Here is a 21,675-nt window from a genome sequence, read left to right as displayed (position 1 = left end):
ATTAAGAATAAAATTAATTCGTGAGAGTGCAAGGATATGTCAATCAAACCCGCCGAAAAATTTGAAATTTCAATATCTTTTAAACGAAATAAGATTTTTAATTAATTTTTGTGTGAAATGCTATTAAAATATATAAGTCGTAATATTATAGAGAAAATAGTAACTTCAAATCTGTGTCCAAGTACCTTTAAAACACTGAATTGTTGATGATTTTTTTCCGTTAATTCTCGATCATGACAACGAGCTCACTTCGCGTCGGACAGGTCGACAGGGGATGCTCTGTAGCACCTGATCCACACCTCTGATGTTTTTGAGGTCCTTACTTGCTCTGCTTCTCTAATTTCTAATTTCTAATTTTTGAGCTTGAAAACTGTACGCTGTCTCCACATATTTCAAAGAATACTGTTCGTTTACTCCATATTTTTCATTCGTACAAAATTAGACAGGGAATTTGAACGATTAAAACAGAATGTGCTCCATGTTTAAGAACTATGTGATTAGTAATTGCAAAGACAGAGTTGAAGAACATGCTAAGTAAATTCTAAAGAATTAAAAAAAAAAGAAAAGAAAGAAAATTTCTCAAACATATGTAACGTTGGTTGAGTATTCAGAATGGAAACATTTTTTATACGAAATATGGAAAGAGCGAATATTGATTACACTTAGCACAAAGCAACACAACACATATCAACAGCAGAATAAACCTGGACCTTTTAAGCTTACAGTAGGGGATCAGGTGTCATGGAGGGAAAAGCATCTCCATCAACCGCTTCCACTCTCCGTGTGTTTCATATTATAATCAGGCAAAGAAAAATCCTTAAACAACTGTAAATCGTTGCCTAACGATTTGTATAAAATGGCAGACAGCATTATTCAAAACAATGTCTTTTCAAATATTGAGTTTATATTACGTACTTGTCATTCTAAATGCGTAAATTGTCTGTAATGAGAATTTAAAAGCTACGCTAATTTTCTTTCTTTTTATTTTTCTTCCTGAAAGAGAATATTGATCATATTCTGGTAGACCAGTACGCTCAAGGCTTTTACGATATATGTAAACTTGCAGTCAAACCTTTTCTCAATGTTTTACTTTACTAAATTAATTATGGGGAATGTTTGAGCAATGATCGTCTATTGAATAGATTTTTGTCGCCTTCAATATTTTTTGACAGTTACTAGTATTTTGAGAAACAAGGTATCAATTTCTGATTTAGCCCGATTTAGCAAAAGTATTTTCAGGATAAGCATTAACTGACTCTTAAGTTTTTTTTAAAAGTTACGAATAAAAGTGAACATAAAATCCAAATCTAAAATGCCATTGTAATGAAATGTTAAAGGTTTTTGTATTCGTTCTTCGTATTCATTATGTTTGAAATAACGTTCTTCTATTGTCTGTAGCCGTTCTGGTAGGAAGCAGCTGGTGAAATTTTCACTTTTATTGGTATCATTATATTGATATTGTTCTTTGTCAAGTGAGAAGTAAAAATAGAGATATAGAGAGAAGAGGAGTATATAAGTACATTTCATGTAATGGAAAAAATGTCCATAGAAAACATTTCCTCTAAAACTGACACAGGTAATATTTCGAAGGAAACATCTTTTTCGTTTATTGAAATATATTTGAGTTGATAAAGAAAAATCAGAAACCAATAAATATTTATGTATTTTTATTGATTTCTGTGGTTATTCTTTGTTTTATATTAGGAAAAAATAACCCTATGTTGTATTCCTGCATTCATATAATACGCGACATGCAATAATAATTTTCCCTTTATTATTGAAATAATGCATTATTTTCTTCTTCTATTGTGTGTTTGAAGACGAATCGATACTTTGACATAAATAGGACAGTGGGTCTAGGCTTGAAATAAAGAACTACTATAAAAATTTCAGTTGCTTATGATAGAAATTCCGTCACATGTCGTAATTCTATTTATTTCAGAGGGAAATCGATTTCTATGATCAGTGAATAGAAGAGGATATATAGATCCCATTGTGTAAGCTGTTTAAAAAATATCTCAAGGAATGAAAAAGATTGCAGTTTGAATCCATACGTAAGTAAGTTTAATCAGTTTAAAATTCTTTTCTGTACAAGTGTACTTCAGGAATATTTAATTGACTAGGAAGAATTAAAAGAATGTAATTTTAAATTAAGTACTAGTAATAGAACTGAAATTCTTAAGATTCTGTTCTTGAAATAAATATTTTATAACCTTCACTATCAATACTTGAACATGTAATTCCAATAACAACGTTTTTTGTATCTTTTTAATTTGTTTTTTTTTTTTTACACATGTATAATATATATAATATGTATATTTGATAAAATATATAATGTTTTCATGTATATGAAAAAATGGACATCTATTTCTTTTTAGTTTACTTTATAGAGGTATAAGAGGGTTATTTTAACAAGGAATTTTTGGTTGTTGTTTTTTTTTTTTTTATTTTTCCTATGGGTCACGAAGTCACTTTTCCTCATAAGTATGTAAATTATAAAGCGTTTCTGCTTTAAACTTTAAACTGCAGAGTCAAATAATTAATAAAAACTTTGAACTTCAAAATATAATAAAAAATAGATTGAGAGAAAACATCCTGTATTAAGTGTTTGGTATACTGTAGATCCTATGTCACGGTATTCAGTAAAGTGAGTGAAGACTTGTAACGCGTCAGATTTTGTAATTATGGCCTAAAATATGATATTAAAAGTGTTGTATTAAAATTGAAAATCAGAATTACATGAATGCCTAGTTGCGTGAGCATTAATAGTTTTAACTTTATTTTGGCTGACATGTTTCGTTCATTTATTTATTGCTGATTTACTGGCTTATTTCAAGGTCAAAAAGAAATGAAATTAGGGCCTTAATGACTATAAAGGGGATCATAAAGACAAATCTAAAATCCTGAATAGGAACACAGCTTTACATCGAACCACATAGAAACCTTTAAAACAGTCTCTTGGAGCTTAAAGAGAAAGATACATGAAAGATTGTATTTTGTGTCCTAAGTGCATAATTAGTGAAGTGAGGATTTTCAGCTAATGCTCCAGTTTTTTTACATTATAACTTATTGATTTATTTATACTTTATTTTTTACTGTTATACAACAAAGCTTAAGAGATGATAAAATTCCGAATTCAATTTCTATTATTGATATAGCTATCAAATGTCACTACACCTAGCTTTTGAATGAATTCAAGAGAAAATACATTTATAAAGAAATGAATAGAAAAAGTATCAGAATGTTTATTACATTCAGAAAAGTGTCATAGTATGTATTATATTTGCACAAAGTACCAGAGTATGTACGATATATGTACAGAGTATCATATGTACAGTATGTATGATATCTACACAGAGCATCAGTGTTTATATGATATTTGTACAGAGTACCTAATCTCCTTAATATCTGTAAATGATATCTCAATATGTATCTTAATTGTTAAGAGCGTTGTAAAATGTCTGTCTGTACAGAATGTATTTGTATTACAGTTTTTATGCTATTCATAAGTAAGACTAGTGCTTTCTGTTTTTATGTAATAATATGCAGAAATCTGTTGTTTAAGTAAGATATCAAAAATCTGCGGACGTTTTACTTCTGAGTTTAGAGTTCCATATTCACTGAAGAAGCAGTTGTCTTTGATATTAAAACTTTCTTTCAAAATTGAGGATTATTTGACAAAAATGAAGAAAAGTATCACAATCTAAATAATGTTATACACTGGATATACATCGGCGAGAAGTTTGATGGTTTTAATTTTTTGAGAGGTCTTTGGAATTTGTTAAGGATCAACATCAGATGATATCACAACTTCATTAAATGTTGTAGCACAATAAACAGGTTCTCCTGAAGTGCAATTAATACACAATATTTTGTATGTAAAGATAGGAGGAGCTTAGAAGACCATAAGCTGCAACTTGTAAGGTATCTTAAGGTAGGTCGCAGGTTTGCTTTTGTCATCAATTTTGGTACACAATTTCGACGACTCGAGCGTTGTTTTGTGCACATTTGATTATGACGTCAGTTACGTCAAAACGGCAGTTAGGAGTTTTTGACAACGACAGTTGCGTTGTTTCCCGTTTAAATCTCTGCAAATGACTTAAAGTCTTTACAGTAGAATAATACAAAGTGAATGCTGTATCTAAACCTCGTACTTGTTTTATAATTAAATTTAAGTCTGAATTCTGATGATTAAAATTATGTAATGCCTTCGGACAAATTAAATACAATACCAAATGAAAGGAATAATTTATATTGTAAGTGTTACTTAATTGTTGAAATTTAATCCGAATAAGTCAGAGTAAAAGTTATGTTATACAGAAAGAAAGCTATCATAATAAAATTACTTAGCAGAAAACTTGAGGGGTTGTATGAACGCACGTTAAACCCCTGTCACACCGGGGCTGCGTCCTCACGGCGACTGCACGGCGTCCTCAAAAAATGCAAAACGCCGAGGTGATTGAAGTAGAGTCTCCAACAGCGCCGTGACAACGCGGCGAGATCTCCACTGAACGCCGTAGGGTCGCGTAGGGTCTCCTAGAACGCCAGGGAACGGCGATCACTTTGGGCATGCACAAAGTACGCGCCGTGTGATGGCGGTCTGATTAGAACGCAGTAGAAACGTAGTATGATCGCCGTTGCAGCGCAGTGAGATCTCCAGCAACGTAGTAGGAGCTACGTACGAACGCCGTAAAGACACACATGATCGCGGCACGAACGCAGTGATAGTAGTCTGCGCTTCCACGGAGACCTCACGGAGATTTCGCGGAGTCCTTGGAGATGTCACTGCGTTTCTATCGCGTTTTTACGGCGCTTCTAATGAGATTGATCGTCTTGTGATTTTTTTCGACTGCAATTACACGGCGAAAGCACGGAGTTGTCACTGCGATCATTGCGCTCCCATGGCGTTTCTACAGCGTCCGTTGGCGATCACAATGTGATTTTACAACGTTGTTAGAGCGTTGTCAGCCAGCTCACAAAACAAGAACAATGGGATCATATTTGATCAGCAATAATCCCAACGTATTTGTTGCACTAGGAGCATTTAAGTGAAAAAAATGGAAGATAAAATTACACCAGAACTTGTTCTGTTGTTTCAATTAAATTTTGTAGAAAACTTTTCAATGTGTTTATTTATTTTTTTTTTTTACATTCACAGTAAAATCAAAGAAAATCTAACAACACATCTGAACCGATAAAATTGAAAAAAAGGAGTTTAATCATAAAACTATTAATGATTTAGTACTAAATTATTTAAATAGAACATTTTTTTAATTATTATTAATAAGAATATTTCTTGGCATGATTAGAAGTCTTTTCATCGTGTAACTTGAATCTTTAAACAAAAATGTTTTACATTCCTTCTGAATATATATCAATGAGTATAAAACGCATTGTGAACGTATTGTGAACGCAGCCAGCGCAGTGAGAACGCTGTGAACACGAGGTGAAAACTCCTAACGCGCCGTGAAAACTCCACGGAAGCGCAGTCAATCGCCGAGAGATCTCCATGGGAACACAGTAGAACGCCGTTAGATCGCCGTAGAATCTTCATATTGTGTTACAGAAATTTGTACAATTTTCCTGCGATTCCACGGCGATTTTAAAAATTTAACAACGCCGTAATGACTCCGTGTGAACGCAGCTTGGTGTGACAGGGCCTTTATCTGCAAGTCAGGAAAACATGCGTATTGCATCATGACTGCCAATCAAAGCCGGGGCGAAAATATGCATATCATTTTCAGGATGGAATCAATTCTCAACATTAAAAACGGATTAATATAATTACATGTATTTTCCTACTTTTTAACATGACATCATCATCATCATCATCATTATTTTTTGGTTTATATTATGTATTTAAATTAAATGTATTTAAATCTCGTCTAGTCGGCTTGTTTTCCTGGCTAATAAATTGTGAAATGCATTCAAAACCAAATTTATACAAACACCTAGACTGTAAGACCTATATGACACAGTAAACAATTTACAGGTATCTTTTTTTCTATATTAAAAAAGATTCAAAACAAAAGCTCTAAATGTAAAAGCTAAATGCAAGTATTTTACATTTTGCGTATGGAAATTTTATTTAGAAAATTCGAAATTCAGAAATTTTCAAGAGTTAAGCCCATATTCTAGCTTGCGACTAATATAGAAAGAACATTGCAAGTAATACTAACAACAATACCGCGGTTACAGTAATATAGCATTAAAACTACGTAGGCAAATTTAATAAAAATTGCAGATAATACACTGTACATTCTCAGAAACATTATATCAAAATTTCAGGTTATGTTTTCTCGTAAGAAATTTTATGCAGTAAACCCGCGACCTACCTTAAGTTTATTTTTCAAAGGATCAATATGGTGTGTAAGAATCCAGTACATTGTATAGATAGGGTACATCAAACCGAACTCTACCTGGTTGACAAAAATGTTAAAAGTATGAAACATATAGCTCATATAGACTTTCTAACTCTTTTATCGCCTCCAATTAAATGCAAACGTGAAAATTATTGCCTTGCATATTACCCTTATACATTTATGTACATGCAAAAACAGTATTTTCTTTCTCTTTCACAACTATTTCAACTTAATAATTTATAATAAATATGTCTGATTCTTGAGAAATGTGCTCACGTTTTTTATCTTGTCTCCGTTAACTGATTCTAAGAATGGAAATTAAGCCTGCTGTGTGCAATTGCGTGACAATATGAAATAAGATACGGCCATGAAAGAATCCTCAGTGGAAAAATTACTGCAATTATACGATAATTAGGACTTTAATACAATTATTGGTCTTTCCTCTTTTGCAGTGTCTCTTCTTAAAAAATGGGAAGAATATCTTATTAGGATTATTCTATAGTGATGGTATATGTTTCATCAATAAAAATATAATTTACAAATCTTAAGGGTAAAATAACCGGATTCGTTGCCCTTTAGGCACAGAAAATTATGAAGGAAGACATGCCAATGTTTTGTTATTACAGCAAAGGAGTCAATCCAGTAGTGTCTTGAACAATATTTCTTTTTAGCACAGCGTTTTGGAAAAAGCAGGTTGCTAAACAATTTTTCTTTTTTGATTTAATGTTAATTGTACGTTATATCTTGCCAAAATTGCAACCATTCTGTGCCATTCCCGAAAAATTAATTTTAATAAAAATATAGATATTGATTAAAACTGTTATAATATTGAGTTTTACAACGAGACATGTAACATTGTCAAGTTATATTCCAAAATAAATTTCATCACCAATTTTATTTTGTGTATGTTTGAGAATGAATACAATGATTAATTGTATTTTTGTATTACGTTCCATTCAAGAATTGTCATTCATATAAAAACTTTAATCGGTGTACAAGGCCATTGAGAATTTGGGGTTCTTAATTGAGCTAATATCAACCGTTTAATATGTCTTGCGAACGAGATTCGAACACAGGCCTACCAAAAAAATAGAATGCACTTTCACTAGGTTTTTGTGAAAGAATGAATAAAATGAATATAGATTTTTACATAGAATTGTACATAAATGAAGACAATAAGAGTATTCCATTGAAATTTGTCACATACTTGTTTAGCATGAAAATTCTTCATACTTCTTCCTTGAAGAGATATTGACAAATATATACTCTCCAGATATCATACCATCCCTCCATATTGATTTTAGAGGAGTTCCCCTACATAGATTTCCTTCAGAGCTTTAGACTTTGACAGAATTGTCTTTTTTGCAGTAACCTTATATTTCAATGCCGGGGTAGTCTTTCTACTAGCATATCCAATCCCACCATCGAGGTCCATTATGCTCTCGTTTATCATCAAGGGTCCATTACAACACCACTTATCACGAAGATGAGACTGCTATATTAGACTTCTCTCTTACTTCAGATCCTCGCCAAACAACGAAAGAGCTCGATGGAACAAAGAAGAAGGCTACTTTTATTGAAAACGGCTGTATGTTTGGCCCATGATGTGAAATCAGATGATAAAAGCAACAAGAAATTGGTGTGAAATGGAAAGATGATATTTGGTTTATTGCTTCAGACTGTGCTTGTTGCGTCTACAGGGTCATTAGACCGACCTATGGGAGATCATCATCAAGTGAAAAATAGCTCAGGTATAATTGCTTTTTAATAGTAAATGCAATATCAATGTACAAACGTGTGACTGCATGAAAAAATGAAAAATTCAAACATTATACCATAAATCTTTTTAGTTGTTGTTGTTGAAATTATCTCGAAATTGTACATTCAAATTTGAAAATACATTGTTTTGCTGCAATGGTTTGCTTCAACTAATAGGTTAATCACGGAAACTCTTACCAGCAAATCATGCTATTATATAGTTTGCATTGATAAAATGTATTCAAAAGGTTAAAAAGACTTAGAGGTAGCTACTAACTTTTTATACAAACCCTTACAATATAATGAAGCATTGATATTGACGATTATGCCTTTTATCTAGAAAAAAATGTATATACAAGCAAATTTACGTTTGTAGTTATGAGCCTAATCAACCTAAGTAGAAAACCCAAACACAGTTAATTTGCCTTTGCTCAAAGGGTTATTTGAATCGGAAACTCACTGACAGGCGCTGTATTGGACCATTATTCTGGCAGAGTAGCTTATAATCACATCTGACATCCATTCCCTTGGCTAACGGACAGGAATCATACCCAATCAATTGAGGTCCCCCGTCAGTGGCCATCATCCATTTGGTTTTTGTCTGGTGGTGTCGTTAAATGTACGACATCCTCTGGAAATTTTGCGACATTAAGAGAATGCATTCTTTAGAAGCAGTAAGGGTGTCCTTTATAATCTATCTTGAACAAAAATATCAAGAAACGTGTCAATCATTTGATATTTAGTCGGTTAATTAGTATTATTCACTATTCGCAATAAGTGCCTTTGTAGACACAATAGAGCAATCACGTTACATACTTGAAGTAAATGATAATTATATTTCTTTTACTGTTCATTTCGGAGTTTTATGACACTTTGTGTGGAATTGGGGGAGGAACATATATCTGTGTGAAGAAAATTCAGATTAACAAACTTGGACATTTTATTTTAGATTTGAACTCTTTAAATATATTATTATGCTAAGTAAACATATGTATATTCAGACATTTGTACAAAAATATATTTGTTCTCTCATGAAAAGCGTCCATGCATTATACTGCTAAATTTTGCAGAAAATAGAAACAACTGATACCAAATTTTATTGCTATTCCGAAATTATAAAGACCAAAAATGCTTTTCGATTTAAAACTTTTTTCACCTTAGTTTATATAGAATATTTCTGAGTTTGCAGAACTGTTTCAATGGTCAAAAAATATCACACATTGTGTAAATTTTATTCCAAGAAACATTTCATCTGATATTTTAACAATAACCTACTAAAATTATTAATGATGTTTCATGGAACACTGAAGTGGACCATCATATTACAGAAGCGTTCTTTTTCCAAAGATATCAATACTAGAAATCCGTTCCAAAAGATGATAGTAATGAACTACATAAAAAAGATATAAAAAATTGACATAATGGTCGAGCTTGAGCAAATTTTATGTTATTGGTTGTTAGTGTAATCAAAGATAGCACACTTAGGTGATATTTTTCTTGATATTTGTATCAATTTGATTTAAAAAAATGAATAATAACATTGCTATTATTAATGATTAGACAATGAATGCTTTTTGAAATACATTTTCAAGAAGCCATATTACAGGATAAAATAAGCGTCAATTATGTTTCGTACAACGATGAACCTTAAACCAAAGACATTTTAGGCATTTCATAGAATAAATGTCGTATTCACTTTTCTTTTTAGTTTGGTTAGTTAAATTGTCAAGGTATCTTTAATTCATTTGATTTCTAATTACACCAAAGTACAAAACAATCTTGCAAATCATATAAACAATTGAAATCCAAGTCTTTAAAAGAGCCTTTTAAAGAAACTAATTGCATACACTCGACTGGAAAAAAGGATTTTTTTTTATCACAAAAGTTGTTAATTTGGACACTTTTATATGAATGAATTACAGAAATAAACCTTTATGTTGGATCAAAATATTCATTTTATTTCACTAGAAACACAATGATAAATGCATATAAAGAAAGAAAAAAAATAACCTCCATTAGAATAAAAAAAAAACAAATTATAATTCTATTAATTTTCATTTTGGGGCAGAATTATAGGATTTTGGAAAACATGGTCAAAATAAATGTACTTTATAAATAACCTTGGAGTCGTTTTTCCTTCAGCACATGACTCAGTGATTTCTTTCTTTTTTTTCAATTCAAAATAAAGAACTTTAGACAAAGCGTCTATTATGCATGGATGTTGACATTTCATCAATTACAAGTGCTTAAATTCTTGCAGTAAGAAGAGGTTCTTTATTCTCTAGTGGAGATGTAATCAGATTTCATGTAATGGATCCATTCCTTATTTGATGAATGATGAAAATGTAATCAGTTTCTCTGAGAAGATTTATCAAAAAGTGTTTAAAAATTAATTGTTTAAATTAAAACGAAGGAAATGCTGAGCCCATTTTATATTCCCTGAAACGTTGTAAATAAACATTACTAATTCAGAAAAAGTTATGCTGTACAAAGCGTTGTTGCAATTTTGCTTCATTTAATGTGGGAAACTTCCATCTTCTTTTTTCAACTTATTTTGAATGGTTAAAATTGGAATATTTTTTTTTCTGAATTACACATGTATGTGCCAAAGAGGGAGAAATGTGTCACAAAAATGAGAATGAGGAATAAAAATTTTTATTAATCAGATTTATTTCTTTCCATCTAGATTGCCACCATACCTTTAGTTATAAAACATCAAGTACAGGAATGTTCGCCTCCCCAAGCTTCCCTCGGGAGTACCCGGACAGCATGGTGTGCAGTTACTTCTTCCACGCCTCACCCAGCGGAAAAGTACAGATCACCTTTGACTACTTCAGCTTAGAGAAACCGTCAGACAATGGGTAAAGAAACTTACGTATTTTTGTTTGAAGTGTCGTCTGAATTTAGTCTTTCGTATTTGGAGCTAATTTATGATTTAAGGCTTGTCGACTATTCCCGAACCTATTCTTAAATAGAAGAGCACCTTATCAACCGAAAATATTGCATTACCTTCAACAGATTTTTTTTTCAAATTGAGTACTCTTTTTGGCAAATTGTTTTAAAGAAACCTGAAAAAGAACAAATTAAACTTACTAAAACAAAAAAAGTAACTGTTGTACCTTTGCAAACGGCTGATCATAGGGATATACGATCAACATGGTATAGTCTGAAATCTGTAATGATAAAATTGTAAAATTATCAACTTTTCTAGGCCAATGTAAAAAGAATTGTAAAATCGTCTGCCTTTATGGAACACATGTACGGAAGCCCATTTAGGACCTATCAAAAAATATTTTTGAATTCGTTATAACGATTTTTTAGAATTCGTTATAACGAATTAAATTTGTTATAACAGATTTATTGAATTCGTTATAACGAATTTAATTTGTTATAACAGATTTATTAAATTCGTAATAACAATTTAATTTGTTATAACAATTCATTGAATTCGTAATAACAGAATTTAATTTGTTATGGGTCAGATGGTTCCATTGAATTCGTTATAACGAATTTTTCTCTGTTATTACAGATTTGTTAAATTCGTTATAACCAAATTCCTTGAATTGGTTATTACGAATTCAACAAATCTGTAATAACAGATTAAATTCGTTATAACGAATTCAATAAATCTGTAATAACAAATTAAATTCGTTATAACGAATTCAATGAATCTGTAATAACAAATTAAATTCGTTATAGCGAATTCTAAAAATCTGTTATAACAAATTAAATTTGTTATAACGAATTCTAAAAATCTGTTATAACAAATTAAATTCGTTATAACGAATTCTAAAAATCGTTATAACGAATTCAAAAATATTTCTGATAGGTCCTAAATGGGCTTCCGTACACATGAACATTATTTTGAATCGCAAACTTTTATGATTACATATAGGGAAGGGTTGCTTATAGACTGTACATTTTTGCTTTGTTGAAAATAGGTTTGGACTGAGCTCTTTATATTAGTTACTGCTCTTAAAACACATACATGTAGGCTTTAGAGATATTCTGAAGATATCAGAAAATATCAGAAAAAGAAGAATCTTAGATGAGTCGTTGACGAATGGTGAATATGGGGCAGATGTAGTAAGAAAACCATAGACAAATAGCTTTGACATTGACCTTTGACAATGCATTCATATAACATTTTCTTTTCATTTTGAATATATACTTTCCCCTTTTTCAAAGAAGAACATAAACACTCATGAATTTAATTTAAAAAAAACTCTAAATACGGTATTCTAGCAGTTTCAAACATAGTACATTGTCAAATGTAATAGATTGCCATTGAATAAATGCAAAAATTTTTAGGGTCTTTTTAGGGATAGACTACGCGTTGAATATTCATTAGTCTGTCAATATGTGATAAAATTTATTATTCTCATTAGCACAAAATCTATTAAGGGAATTCAAGTAATTGCTTTCAGGCATGGTATGGGTGAAATATATTTCTTCTGTGTCCTCTGTATACTTCCTGAGACGACATAGATTTAGAGCTTCCGAATCTGCTCTTTTGTCTTGAAGTCTGAAACGTACTTTAAAATTTCAGGAAATGAGATAACGTTATTGTATGCATTTTTTCTTAGTGGTATGTATATACAGTGAAACCTGTCTAATCCGACATGCATTGGTAGACAAATTTTATGTCGGAATAGACAGGGTGTCGGATTGTACAGTGTTAAAAATGTTGAAAACAGCTAAATGGGAAAAAAATTTGACGTCGGAATTCACACTGTGTCGGATTATTCAGGATTAGACAATTTTCACTGTACATATAAATAGAAAATATTACTCACGTCACGGTAGTACAGTCTGAAGAGCGCTCACTCCGTGATCGGGAGATCAGGTGTTCGAGTCACGGCCGCAAATGACCTAAGTAAAAAAAAAAGGTAGTGAGTGTTCCTTTGCTCTGCTCTCAGCACTTAAAATTAAAAGTTGTGGGTCCTTCGATTGAGACCTTAATACCAAGGGCCCGTGTCACGATAAAGATTGAAAGATTGTATGTTGTTTTACCTCCCATTCAAAATTTTTTGCCCACTGTGTCTTCACTTTCTTTCTAAAGACACAGTTTTCATTTGAGACAATAAAAATATCAAGTTGCATTTGATAATTTACTTTCGCATAACCTACATGTACGAACTTTTATGCATTCAAACCAATTAATTTATGTTTTATCTAATACACTGTATATTATTTCTGCTAAATTGATATAATGAAGTGCATAACCCCTACAATATTTTTTTTTCAAATTATATTTTATTTTTGACACTCCTCAAGGAAAACAGTGTAATTCTAAGTTTAAGGATATATTTTTGTTTATTTATATATTTTCAACAGACGGGTGAAAGTCATATAAAAATAGACTTATTCAAAGTCACATTTGGCCTGCAATGAGGTTACAGGCGTGCATTATTCTTTGAAGACGTCAACTCGTATTTTCCAAAGTTATTATTATCTATAATTTTTCAAATACAATTCAGTATATTTAATTGATTGAATTAATATGTTGTAAACCCGTCGCTCTAGAGATCTGAATTAATAGGGGAAATAATATTTTGTCTCACATCAATATGCAGTTACTGTAAACGTTGACATTTATTCTTTCTGTTCCTTTGTCATGAAGAGATATTCAATGAATACAATGTTCATTAAATTCGTCTTTCTAAAGTGATATATCGTAATTTGAAGAAAAATACTATATCCTTTGTTTTCTTGCACTGTCTAGTTCTGTAGAGGTAATTAAACTTTTAAGAAAAAGGTGGGCGACCTTTGAAAAAGATACTTTATCCAATATCCGTTGTCTTGAATACCGAAAATAAATGACGATCTTCCTACACAAGAACTTTTAAAGGGAAATAGACAAAGCTAACATCTGCTCTGTTTTCTATCATTTGTCAGTCTAGGCCAGTCTACAAAAACACAATGAGAGCTTATATCAAATTAGGAATCCAAATTTGGTTGTTCCATCAAGATAGTCTTTAAATTTGTCCTTATCTACATTCATTTATTTTTCTATCACAGACGTTTGTCTGGGTTATGCGTTTTCAATTCAATGGCTGAGACTATTGTATATAAATCATAGTACTAGAACAATTTGTCTCATAATAAAACTTTGTCTACAGGCAGTATGTTCAATGCAATTCCTTTTGGGTTTCGATGAACGGTTGAAATATGATTATATTTCCCAGTTTTCCACCATTTACTTTCGGCTTTTTTTATATTAAATACCTATTAGAAGGCATACTATCTGTCGTATTACATATAAGACGATACTTGTGACTGTAAACAGATATAATTACTTTATATATGAATGTTAACCCCAAGTAGGAAAATGAAAATAGATATGTATCTTAAGATAAACAAGAAAAAAAGAAGAGACAACAAAAAATGGAAATGCCTTGCGTAATGAAGACTGTCGGAAATCGAATCGAAATTATAGCAAGATGATTCAGAGAGTTTCCCTGTCATATATTAAAAAAAATTATTTCTTTCTCAGTACTGGTGTAATGTTGACCAGAAATAGAATGATTTTGACATACTGCATAAAACATAACTACTGTAATTTTTATGCAACAGAACAAAGCTTTAACAGAACTATTTTCGAAGAAGTTGTCTTTGAAGATAAATATGATTAATGTTTTTGAGTTCATGGATAAAACAAATTTCTTTCAAAGAGCTTGATTAATATTCAAAATGACAAGAACTTAAGAATTTCCAAAAGGAGTATATCTTTATTTGCATGTCATTTAGTATACATATTACTCCAACGTATAAAGAAATGACAATGCACCGATACATTATGTGCCCAAACTGACGTCAGAATGACTTGAGTTTTGATTAAATTAATGATAACCACATTTAGCCGAATTTAAAGTGGCATGTATATTGCTTGATGTGCCCTATTGCACATCATGAATTTTTCATAATATGCATCTTTTGTGTGGGGAGGGCGTGTTTTTCAAAAATACCAAAGTTACCACTGTTATTGTGATGTACGAAAGGTCAAGTTATCATCTCAAATTTACCTTTACATATTTTTCAGTTGCACATTTGATTACTTGGAAATATACTATGTGAACCAAAACGGCTTTAAGGACCTCATCGACAGGCATTGTGGCACGAATACGCCGAAAGACTTTATATCTCAGCATTCGAAAATGGAAATTTTGTTCGTTTCCGATTTTACGAAACACTCGAATGGATTTCTCGCCCACTATACTTTCCTTGGGGACAGTAAGTACTTCAATGTAATAAAAGTTGAGTACAATAGAATGTTTCAATTCTTCCTTTCTAAATCTAGAATTTTGATTTTAGTATCTAAAGAAAATTTATTTAGTTGAAAAAACGCAGCATTCTAGAGTTTTGTAAAATTAAAGATAAAACTTTTTTTGACTGTTCGGCAAAATAGAGGCAGACACATGTGCTATCAAAAATAACATTCTTTTGAGCTCAAATAGAATAAAATATGAATGATAATTACAGATTTGCAATTATTACTTGTGCAAATATACTGTATAATACCTAAAACGTCAATGAGCTAGAAGTTTTGATTTTATGGAGTTATAATCTCTAAGAAGTTCTGCAGATTCAACAGCCTTATATAAAAATCATAGAATTTTCCATCGCAGACTGGCATCATTTTGGCCCCTCCACGATCGGGTGTGGACCAGAGTTTCTAATGGGGTCAGGAGGGGTTATCTCCTCCCCTGGATATCCTGAGTTTGCCCTTCCCAGATCCAGCTGCACCTGGATCATCGTTGTCAAGGAAACAGAGAAAATTTTGTTGACCCTCGTTGACCTTTCCAGTAGTAGTAGGTTAACATTTTTACATTGTATTTTTATGTCCTAAACTAAAATTCCATACATGTGTATGGTAAAAGTGATTTTGTAATGTTGAAAAGTGCCTGAGCTTAAATTTGGCTGATAATAAAATTTAGTTAACTTGTTTTTTACGTTTTGGAATATATTCCATTAACCTGTTCCACAGGTCAACAAACCGGAAATCACTGTAATGGTACAAAGTTGGCGATTTATAACGGCTTTGCCGTTCCCGGGATGTTATCAGAGAGGGCTTACTGTGGTCCACTGTCCAGTGTCCACCACAGAAAGCGAGAGTACTGGTCCTCAGCCAGCAGAGTAGTCATAAGGTCAGCATATAGTACGATGTAATAGTTGTGATAATTATATACGTGTACATTAATAATTTTTTTTTATTAAATCACCATTAATCGTTTATACAAGGAATGTCATTGATTCCATATCTTTGAATACATACAGAAAGTTTTTCAGCTCAAATGAGGCGCTTGCCACTTGTTTTTGTTTCTGTAGAAATAGTGACTTGTTTTAAGTTTTTGAATATAATTACCAAACAGTTAATTCGAAATTAATGATATTTATGTACCAGCATTCACAAACTTAGATATTTTTTTGAAGAAATATTTGAGGGAATATCACCTTTTGAAGAATTCTTGTATTTATTTTTTAGTATTTATGTACTTTCGTATTTCTTTCATTAATAACAATAACGTTTTCTTAATTTATCGTTTAGATTTGAAACAGACGTTTATGGTCTTACCTTAGCATTTCGACTTACTTGGACGGCGGTGGAATTGGTAGAAAACGGTGCGTGAATGTTAAATCCAGGCAATCATAAACAAGTTTTGCCCTCTAACGCCTGCAAAAAAAAATGTCCATTGAAAGTTCTTTAAATGAAATGATAGTCTGCCTTTCTTTAAATTTGACCTGTCTTAAATTTGCCTGCTTGAATCAAGAGCGATGGGGCAAAATTAAAAAAAAAAACAGAATCAAAAACTCCCCTGTAAACAGTACTTTTTCAATGATCCAAATACATTTATATGCTCATGAGTGTAATTTCGATCTAACCAAACAGATATTCATTTTGTTCATTTCAGATAATTGTCCCAGATTCCTTTGTCAGGGTGAATCGTGCGACGAAGAATCATCCGATTGTAAATACACAAAATTAAAAATCTGTATTGACAAGTCCTTAGAATGTAATGAGATGCCAAACTGTGGTTATTCAGACAACAGTGATGAAGAAAATTGTAAGTTTTCTGTCCATGTCTTCTTCCAATATCATATCATTTGCAAGAAGCTTTCTTATATTTCCATATCGTTTGATTTTATTTAAAATTTATCATGTATCTTTTATTTATTTGAAATTGCCCTGTAATTAACTGTTAAATTGATACATGTATATATAAAAACCATAAGTTTTATTTTTAATTGCAAATCTCTCAGAAAGTTGAAGTTGAATATTTTTCACGCTTCATAATACCATGGTCTCTGTTTTGTTTTTAAATTTTACATGTATTCTTTTTTTTTTATTTTCTAGGTTTTAATAAAATACTAATGATAGTGGTTTACGCGGCAGTGCCGTCTGTGATATTAATATTAGCTATAATACTGATCGTCTACTGTTGTCGGCGTCACAAGCAAAAACAACTTCACATAGTGAAATCAACAGAAAATAACTCATCCCAACAAACCCATTGGGTTTCTCCGCATATCAGAAGCCTGGAAAACAGTCCAGTGACAAACCGATCTCCTCTCATCCATACAACATCGTTCGTGCCATCCAAACATTCCTCTAACCCAGCTTCTCCAAAACGAGACACAAAGCGTGTTACCATTATAGACACATTTGATATGAAAGAGTTGAGACACTCGCCGGAACAGCACAATGTAAACGGTGGAGCACAGTTTAACGAAAGTAACATGAAACACATAGTGACACCTTGCGGTGAAAATAATGCTAATGAAGTAGTAACTCGTGTTCATGTTCCTGTAGAAGGCATTTTAAAGACATCTCCACAAAATTTTAGAACTCATCAAAAAAGACCTTCATATCATCTGATGCAAGAATTCAATATGGAAGGAACGGATATATATCAATGAAAATATGATATTTATAACTCTTAGCATCTTGTTTTATATTTTATTAACATTTTTGACTTTTCAAAACGTGATGAAGAGATTGTACTTTTATTCCGATAAAAAAGATATTTTTATTCATTTAGTTTGGAGTCTGTAGTACATGTAGTATATCCTAAATAGTTTTATAGAAACCAAAAGGATTTTTACCACATCATATAAGGAGTTATTGCAGTAAGATAATACGTTTTTTTTTTTAAACATACTTATTTACTTAGTCCTCTTCGTTACTTGTGGAGCATAGGGCTACTACAGTCACTTTCCACCTTACTCTGATTTGGGCTGTTAAAACATAACTTCTATAATATGTTTTGCTAACCAGGTTATAACGGTATTCATTAAGGTCATGAGTGTATTATTTAAGAAGCTGTATTTTCAAAGATTTAATTTGCTTCAGAATAGAAAAAAAAAACACTTAGCTATCACTTTACGCGCTGTCTGTCTTTCTGTCCATCTTTCATACAGTAACATTTTGTTTATTTGAAGAAAAATATGTGAGAGGAATGGATTTGATAATTTGGTCATGTTTTGCTTGGCACCAGGGCTTTTGTAAAATACCATGTTTATTGTTCTCATAAACCTTAAAAATTAGGCCTACTTTACAAAATAGTTCATAATACGGATATGTGTGCTATTTATGATGTTCACTGTTGTCCTAATAGACATAATGAAAAAAAATACCAGCGCAACGGTCCATAAAACTTTGAGCTTTGACATATTTTTTTTCAAAACTACTTCAAACGGAAACATTATCCGTATCAAATGCATTTTGAAACATAGGGCTTTGATTACACGCATATGTGTTACATGTTTATGAGCTTATGATATTTGATTTTTAAACTGAATGATGAAATATATGGAGATAAGGAGCAGTGTTCAAGCTAAAAAGTCCATAAAACAATACAAATAGGAGCAGAGCAAGCATGGACCTCAAGAATATAATCAGAGGTATTATACCATCATACCACACAAATTGAACATTAATGCATTTGGATTTATATACCAAGATGTATCGTACTTCACATAAATTCGTAATCTGATATTTACAGTAAAAGAGGACTGATAAAATACAGTAAAAGAGGACTGATAAAATATTTTTTCATTAAATTTACCTCTAAAAGTTGAGGAGTCATATTTCTTTTTGATTGTCACAATTTCTGATAAATGTTTTCTGAAATTTGCAGTCAAAATTTTTCATTGCAGGCAAAGACATTAAGTAAAATCAAATAGATAGCTTACCACTCCTACATTGATTTATATATTATCTAAAGCTACACTAGGCGACACATACCTTCCTTGGATGACTCTAGAAAATGAGTTTATTATTCGTTGGATTGCCTGACAGGAGTTTCTTATATTTTCTTTCAAATTTTGAATACATGTAGGTAGTAAACTACTTTTCATGAAATTGCACAAATATTACACCTTTTGTACAAGATTATTTCTTTTGCTTTTTGTGTTTTTTTTTTATTGAGAGACAGGACTGGAATAAAAAATTATATCATTTTCTTTTTCGAGAATAGTACTCTTACGAATTGGGATCAGTGAGGTTTTAACTAAACATAACATATGGTTGTATTTATATATTTACCTGAGTTTTAGTAGATTTATATAAAACATATGCAGGGACATTGAAACCATTTGCTAGTAATTGATTTAACCAAATTACATTTCCCGGGGATGATTTGAGGAAAAACGAACATTTTTTTGTATTTTTCCTACATTTATAGAAAACTTTCAATGTATTTTCGTACTTTTACAACAAATGCTGATCAATTTACGTCATTAAATGCAATTTATTAGTATATAAAAGCACAATTTAACAACAGTATTGAATCATTCTCGTTTTTTCCCTACTAATTACACTTCTGAATGATAAAGTATGCTCCATAAAAATTGTAAATGTCAAAATTCGAGGAAATGTTTATACATAGGCCAATGGACCATCTTTCTTTTTTGTCAAAATTTCAAACAATATTATGAAGATAATATTTATCCGCAAACGAGAAAGTCATCATTTTTAATGCTCAAAATCAATAGAAAAATTTCTTTGCAATTCGGTAATATCTCTTTACTTATTTCAATATTACAGACGTATTTAAATCAAAATTTTTCCTATACAAGTGTACATGTATACACACTAAATTAAGGGCGAAGAATACATTAATGAAATCAAATTTTTTATTTTGTGATATTTTTGTAAGTGAATCATTTTTTTTTTTTCAATTTTTGATGTTATAAAATAAACTGATATATGCTGAAATATTTAACAAAAAAGGATTTTTCGATGACATTTTCCATGAGAATTCGTAGAATGATCACTATATAATGCCACCCATCTTTGAAAACGTAATGTTTCAGTGTTAACAAAAATATATTAAATTGGAAGACACATTAAACCAAAGTATGAAAGAGCAGTGCTGTTTATGAAGCATCTTCGCTAGCCAAGGGTTTCCGATTCGAAATCTACTCTACAGCCGGTTGTAGAGTAGTTTTTGGATCGAAAACCCTTGGCTAGCGAAGATGCATTGAAGAGAAACATTGAAATGCATTTTGAAAAAGTCATGATAATTGTACAAAAAGAGGTCTTTTTGCTTGTTCATGTATATTATATATCTACTGGGAACAATATGTTTTTTTTTTGTAGAAAATCGATGAATGTTATTATTTAATAAGGAAATACTTTCATATGCATGGTTAAGTATTTGAATTCTGTTCCATATTTGATGATTGTGATCATCAGACATTGTTTCCTTTTATAAACAAAAAAATAAAAGTAAAATGAAACAAGGAAATTTAATAATTAACATTCTGAAACAATAATATGCTATTTGAAAGGAGAAAGGTTTGAAGTGGTTCGTCATTTGTGTTTAGAGGATATATTATTCATTTAAATAGCATATCTGTGACATAGATGATTAAACAAAATGAAAAGGAAAATCGAAAAGTAATAACCTTGGTACATGTATTTATTTACGAATTATTATTCACTGTGAAAAAAAATGTTTGTGACGTAATAAACAACAAATCTCTCTCTCTCCGGTTAAAATAATAATAATAATAATAAAAAAGAAATGTGTTCAACGAGCTATTTCCATTCCTTATTTAATATTTTGTTCTAGAGGCAAAATTAGTTTTCTTTTGGACAAAATGGAACCTGGAATGATTATCGAAATGCTTACTAATATTTAAGTATACCAATTTTAATACCAAACCATATTACTTGATAGTATTTCCTATTCGTTGACGTCTTGAGAAAGAGTTACAGAGAATTATAAGAACATATTTATTTAAACCAAAACATTTTTATGTTATTTTAAAGGCAAGTGTATGTTATGCGAAATACAATCAAACATAAATAGAAAAAAAATGCAAAATCTGATTTAACCTACAATGACGGGACAAAAAATTTCCCTGCATACAGTAATTAAATACAAAATTCTTTGAAGAAAATAAGTAATTCAAATCTTCCCAAGTAAAGTCTTATTTCAACAAGCATTTTTATACCGATATACCCGACCAATCAATTTTGTCAATGTAATTTTAAAATTTTCGAAAATTTACCACCATACAAACAGTCTATCACTGAGTACCTCTTTCC

General features: G+C 31.1%; 1 protein-coding gene and 1 long non-coding RNA gene across 4 annotated transcripts in view; one reads left to right on the top strand and one right to left on the bottom strand.

The window, feature by feature from the left end:
* LOC134240917 (uncharacterized) overlaps positions 1-21,675 on the bottom strand; it is a 228,570-nt gene that overhangs the window by 200,411 nt on the left and 6,484 nt on the right. The gene's annotated exons all lie outside the window — the stretch shown is intronic.
* LOC134240924 (cubilin-like) lies at positions 1,949-18,248 on the top strand. Of its 3 annotated transcripts, none has more exons than XM_062723038.1 (9): positions 1,949-2,054; positions 7,885-8,113; positions 10,807-10,981; positions 15,163-15,353; positions 15,749-15,931; positions 16,108-16,267; positions 16,669-16,742; positions 17,033-17,185; positions 17,476-18,248. In XM_062723038.1, the coding sequence occupies exons 2-9, from the start codon at positions 8,017-8,019 to the stop codon at positions 18,036-18,038; spliced, it is 1,596 nt and encodes a 531-aa protein (XP_062579022.1). In that variant the 5' UTR covers positions 1,949-2,054; positions 7,885-8,016; the 3' UTR covers positions 18,039-18,248. The 3 variants fall into 3 exon arrangements, with proteins under 3 accessions (XP_062579022.1, XP_062579020.1, XP_062579021.1); XM_062723036.1 differs by having other exon boundaries at positions 15,734-15,931; XM_062723037.1 differs by having other exon boundaries at positions 1,949-2,058; positions 15,734-15,931.

Source organism: Saccostrea cucullata, unplaced genomic scaffold (genome assembly GCF_032062105.1).
Source record: "Saccostrea cucullata isolate Sc308-1 unplaced genomic scaffold, CSIRO_AGI_Scuc_v1 ctg753, whole genome shotgun sequence".
In the NCBI taxonomy this organism is placed as follows: Eukaryota; Metazoa; Mollusca; class Bivalvia; order Ostreida; family Ostreidae; genus Saccostrea; species Saccostrea cuccullata.
This window is presented reverse-complemented; position numbering and strand designations above follow the sequence as displayed.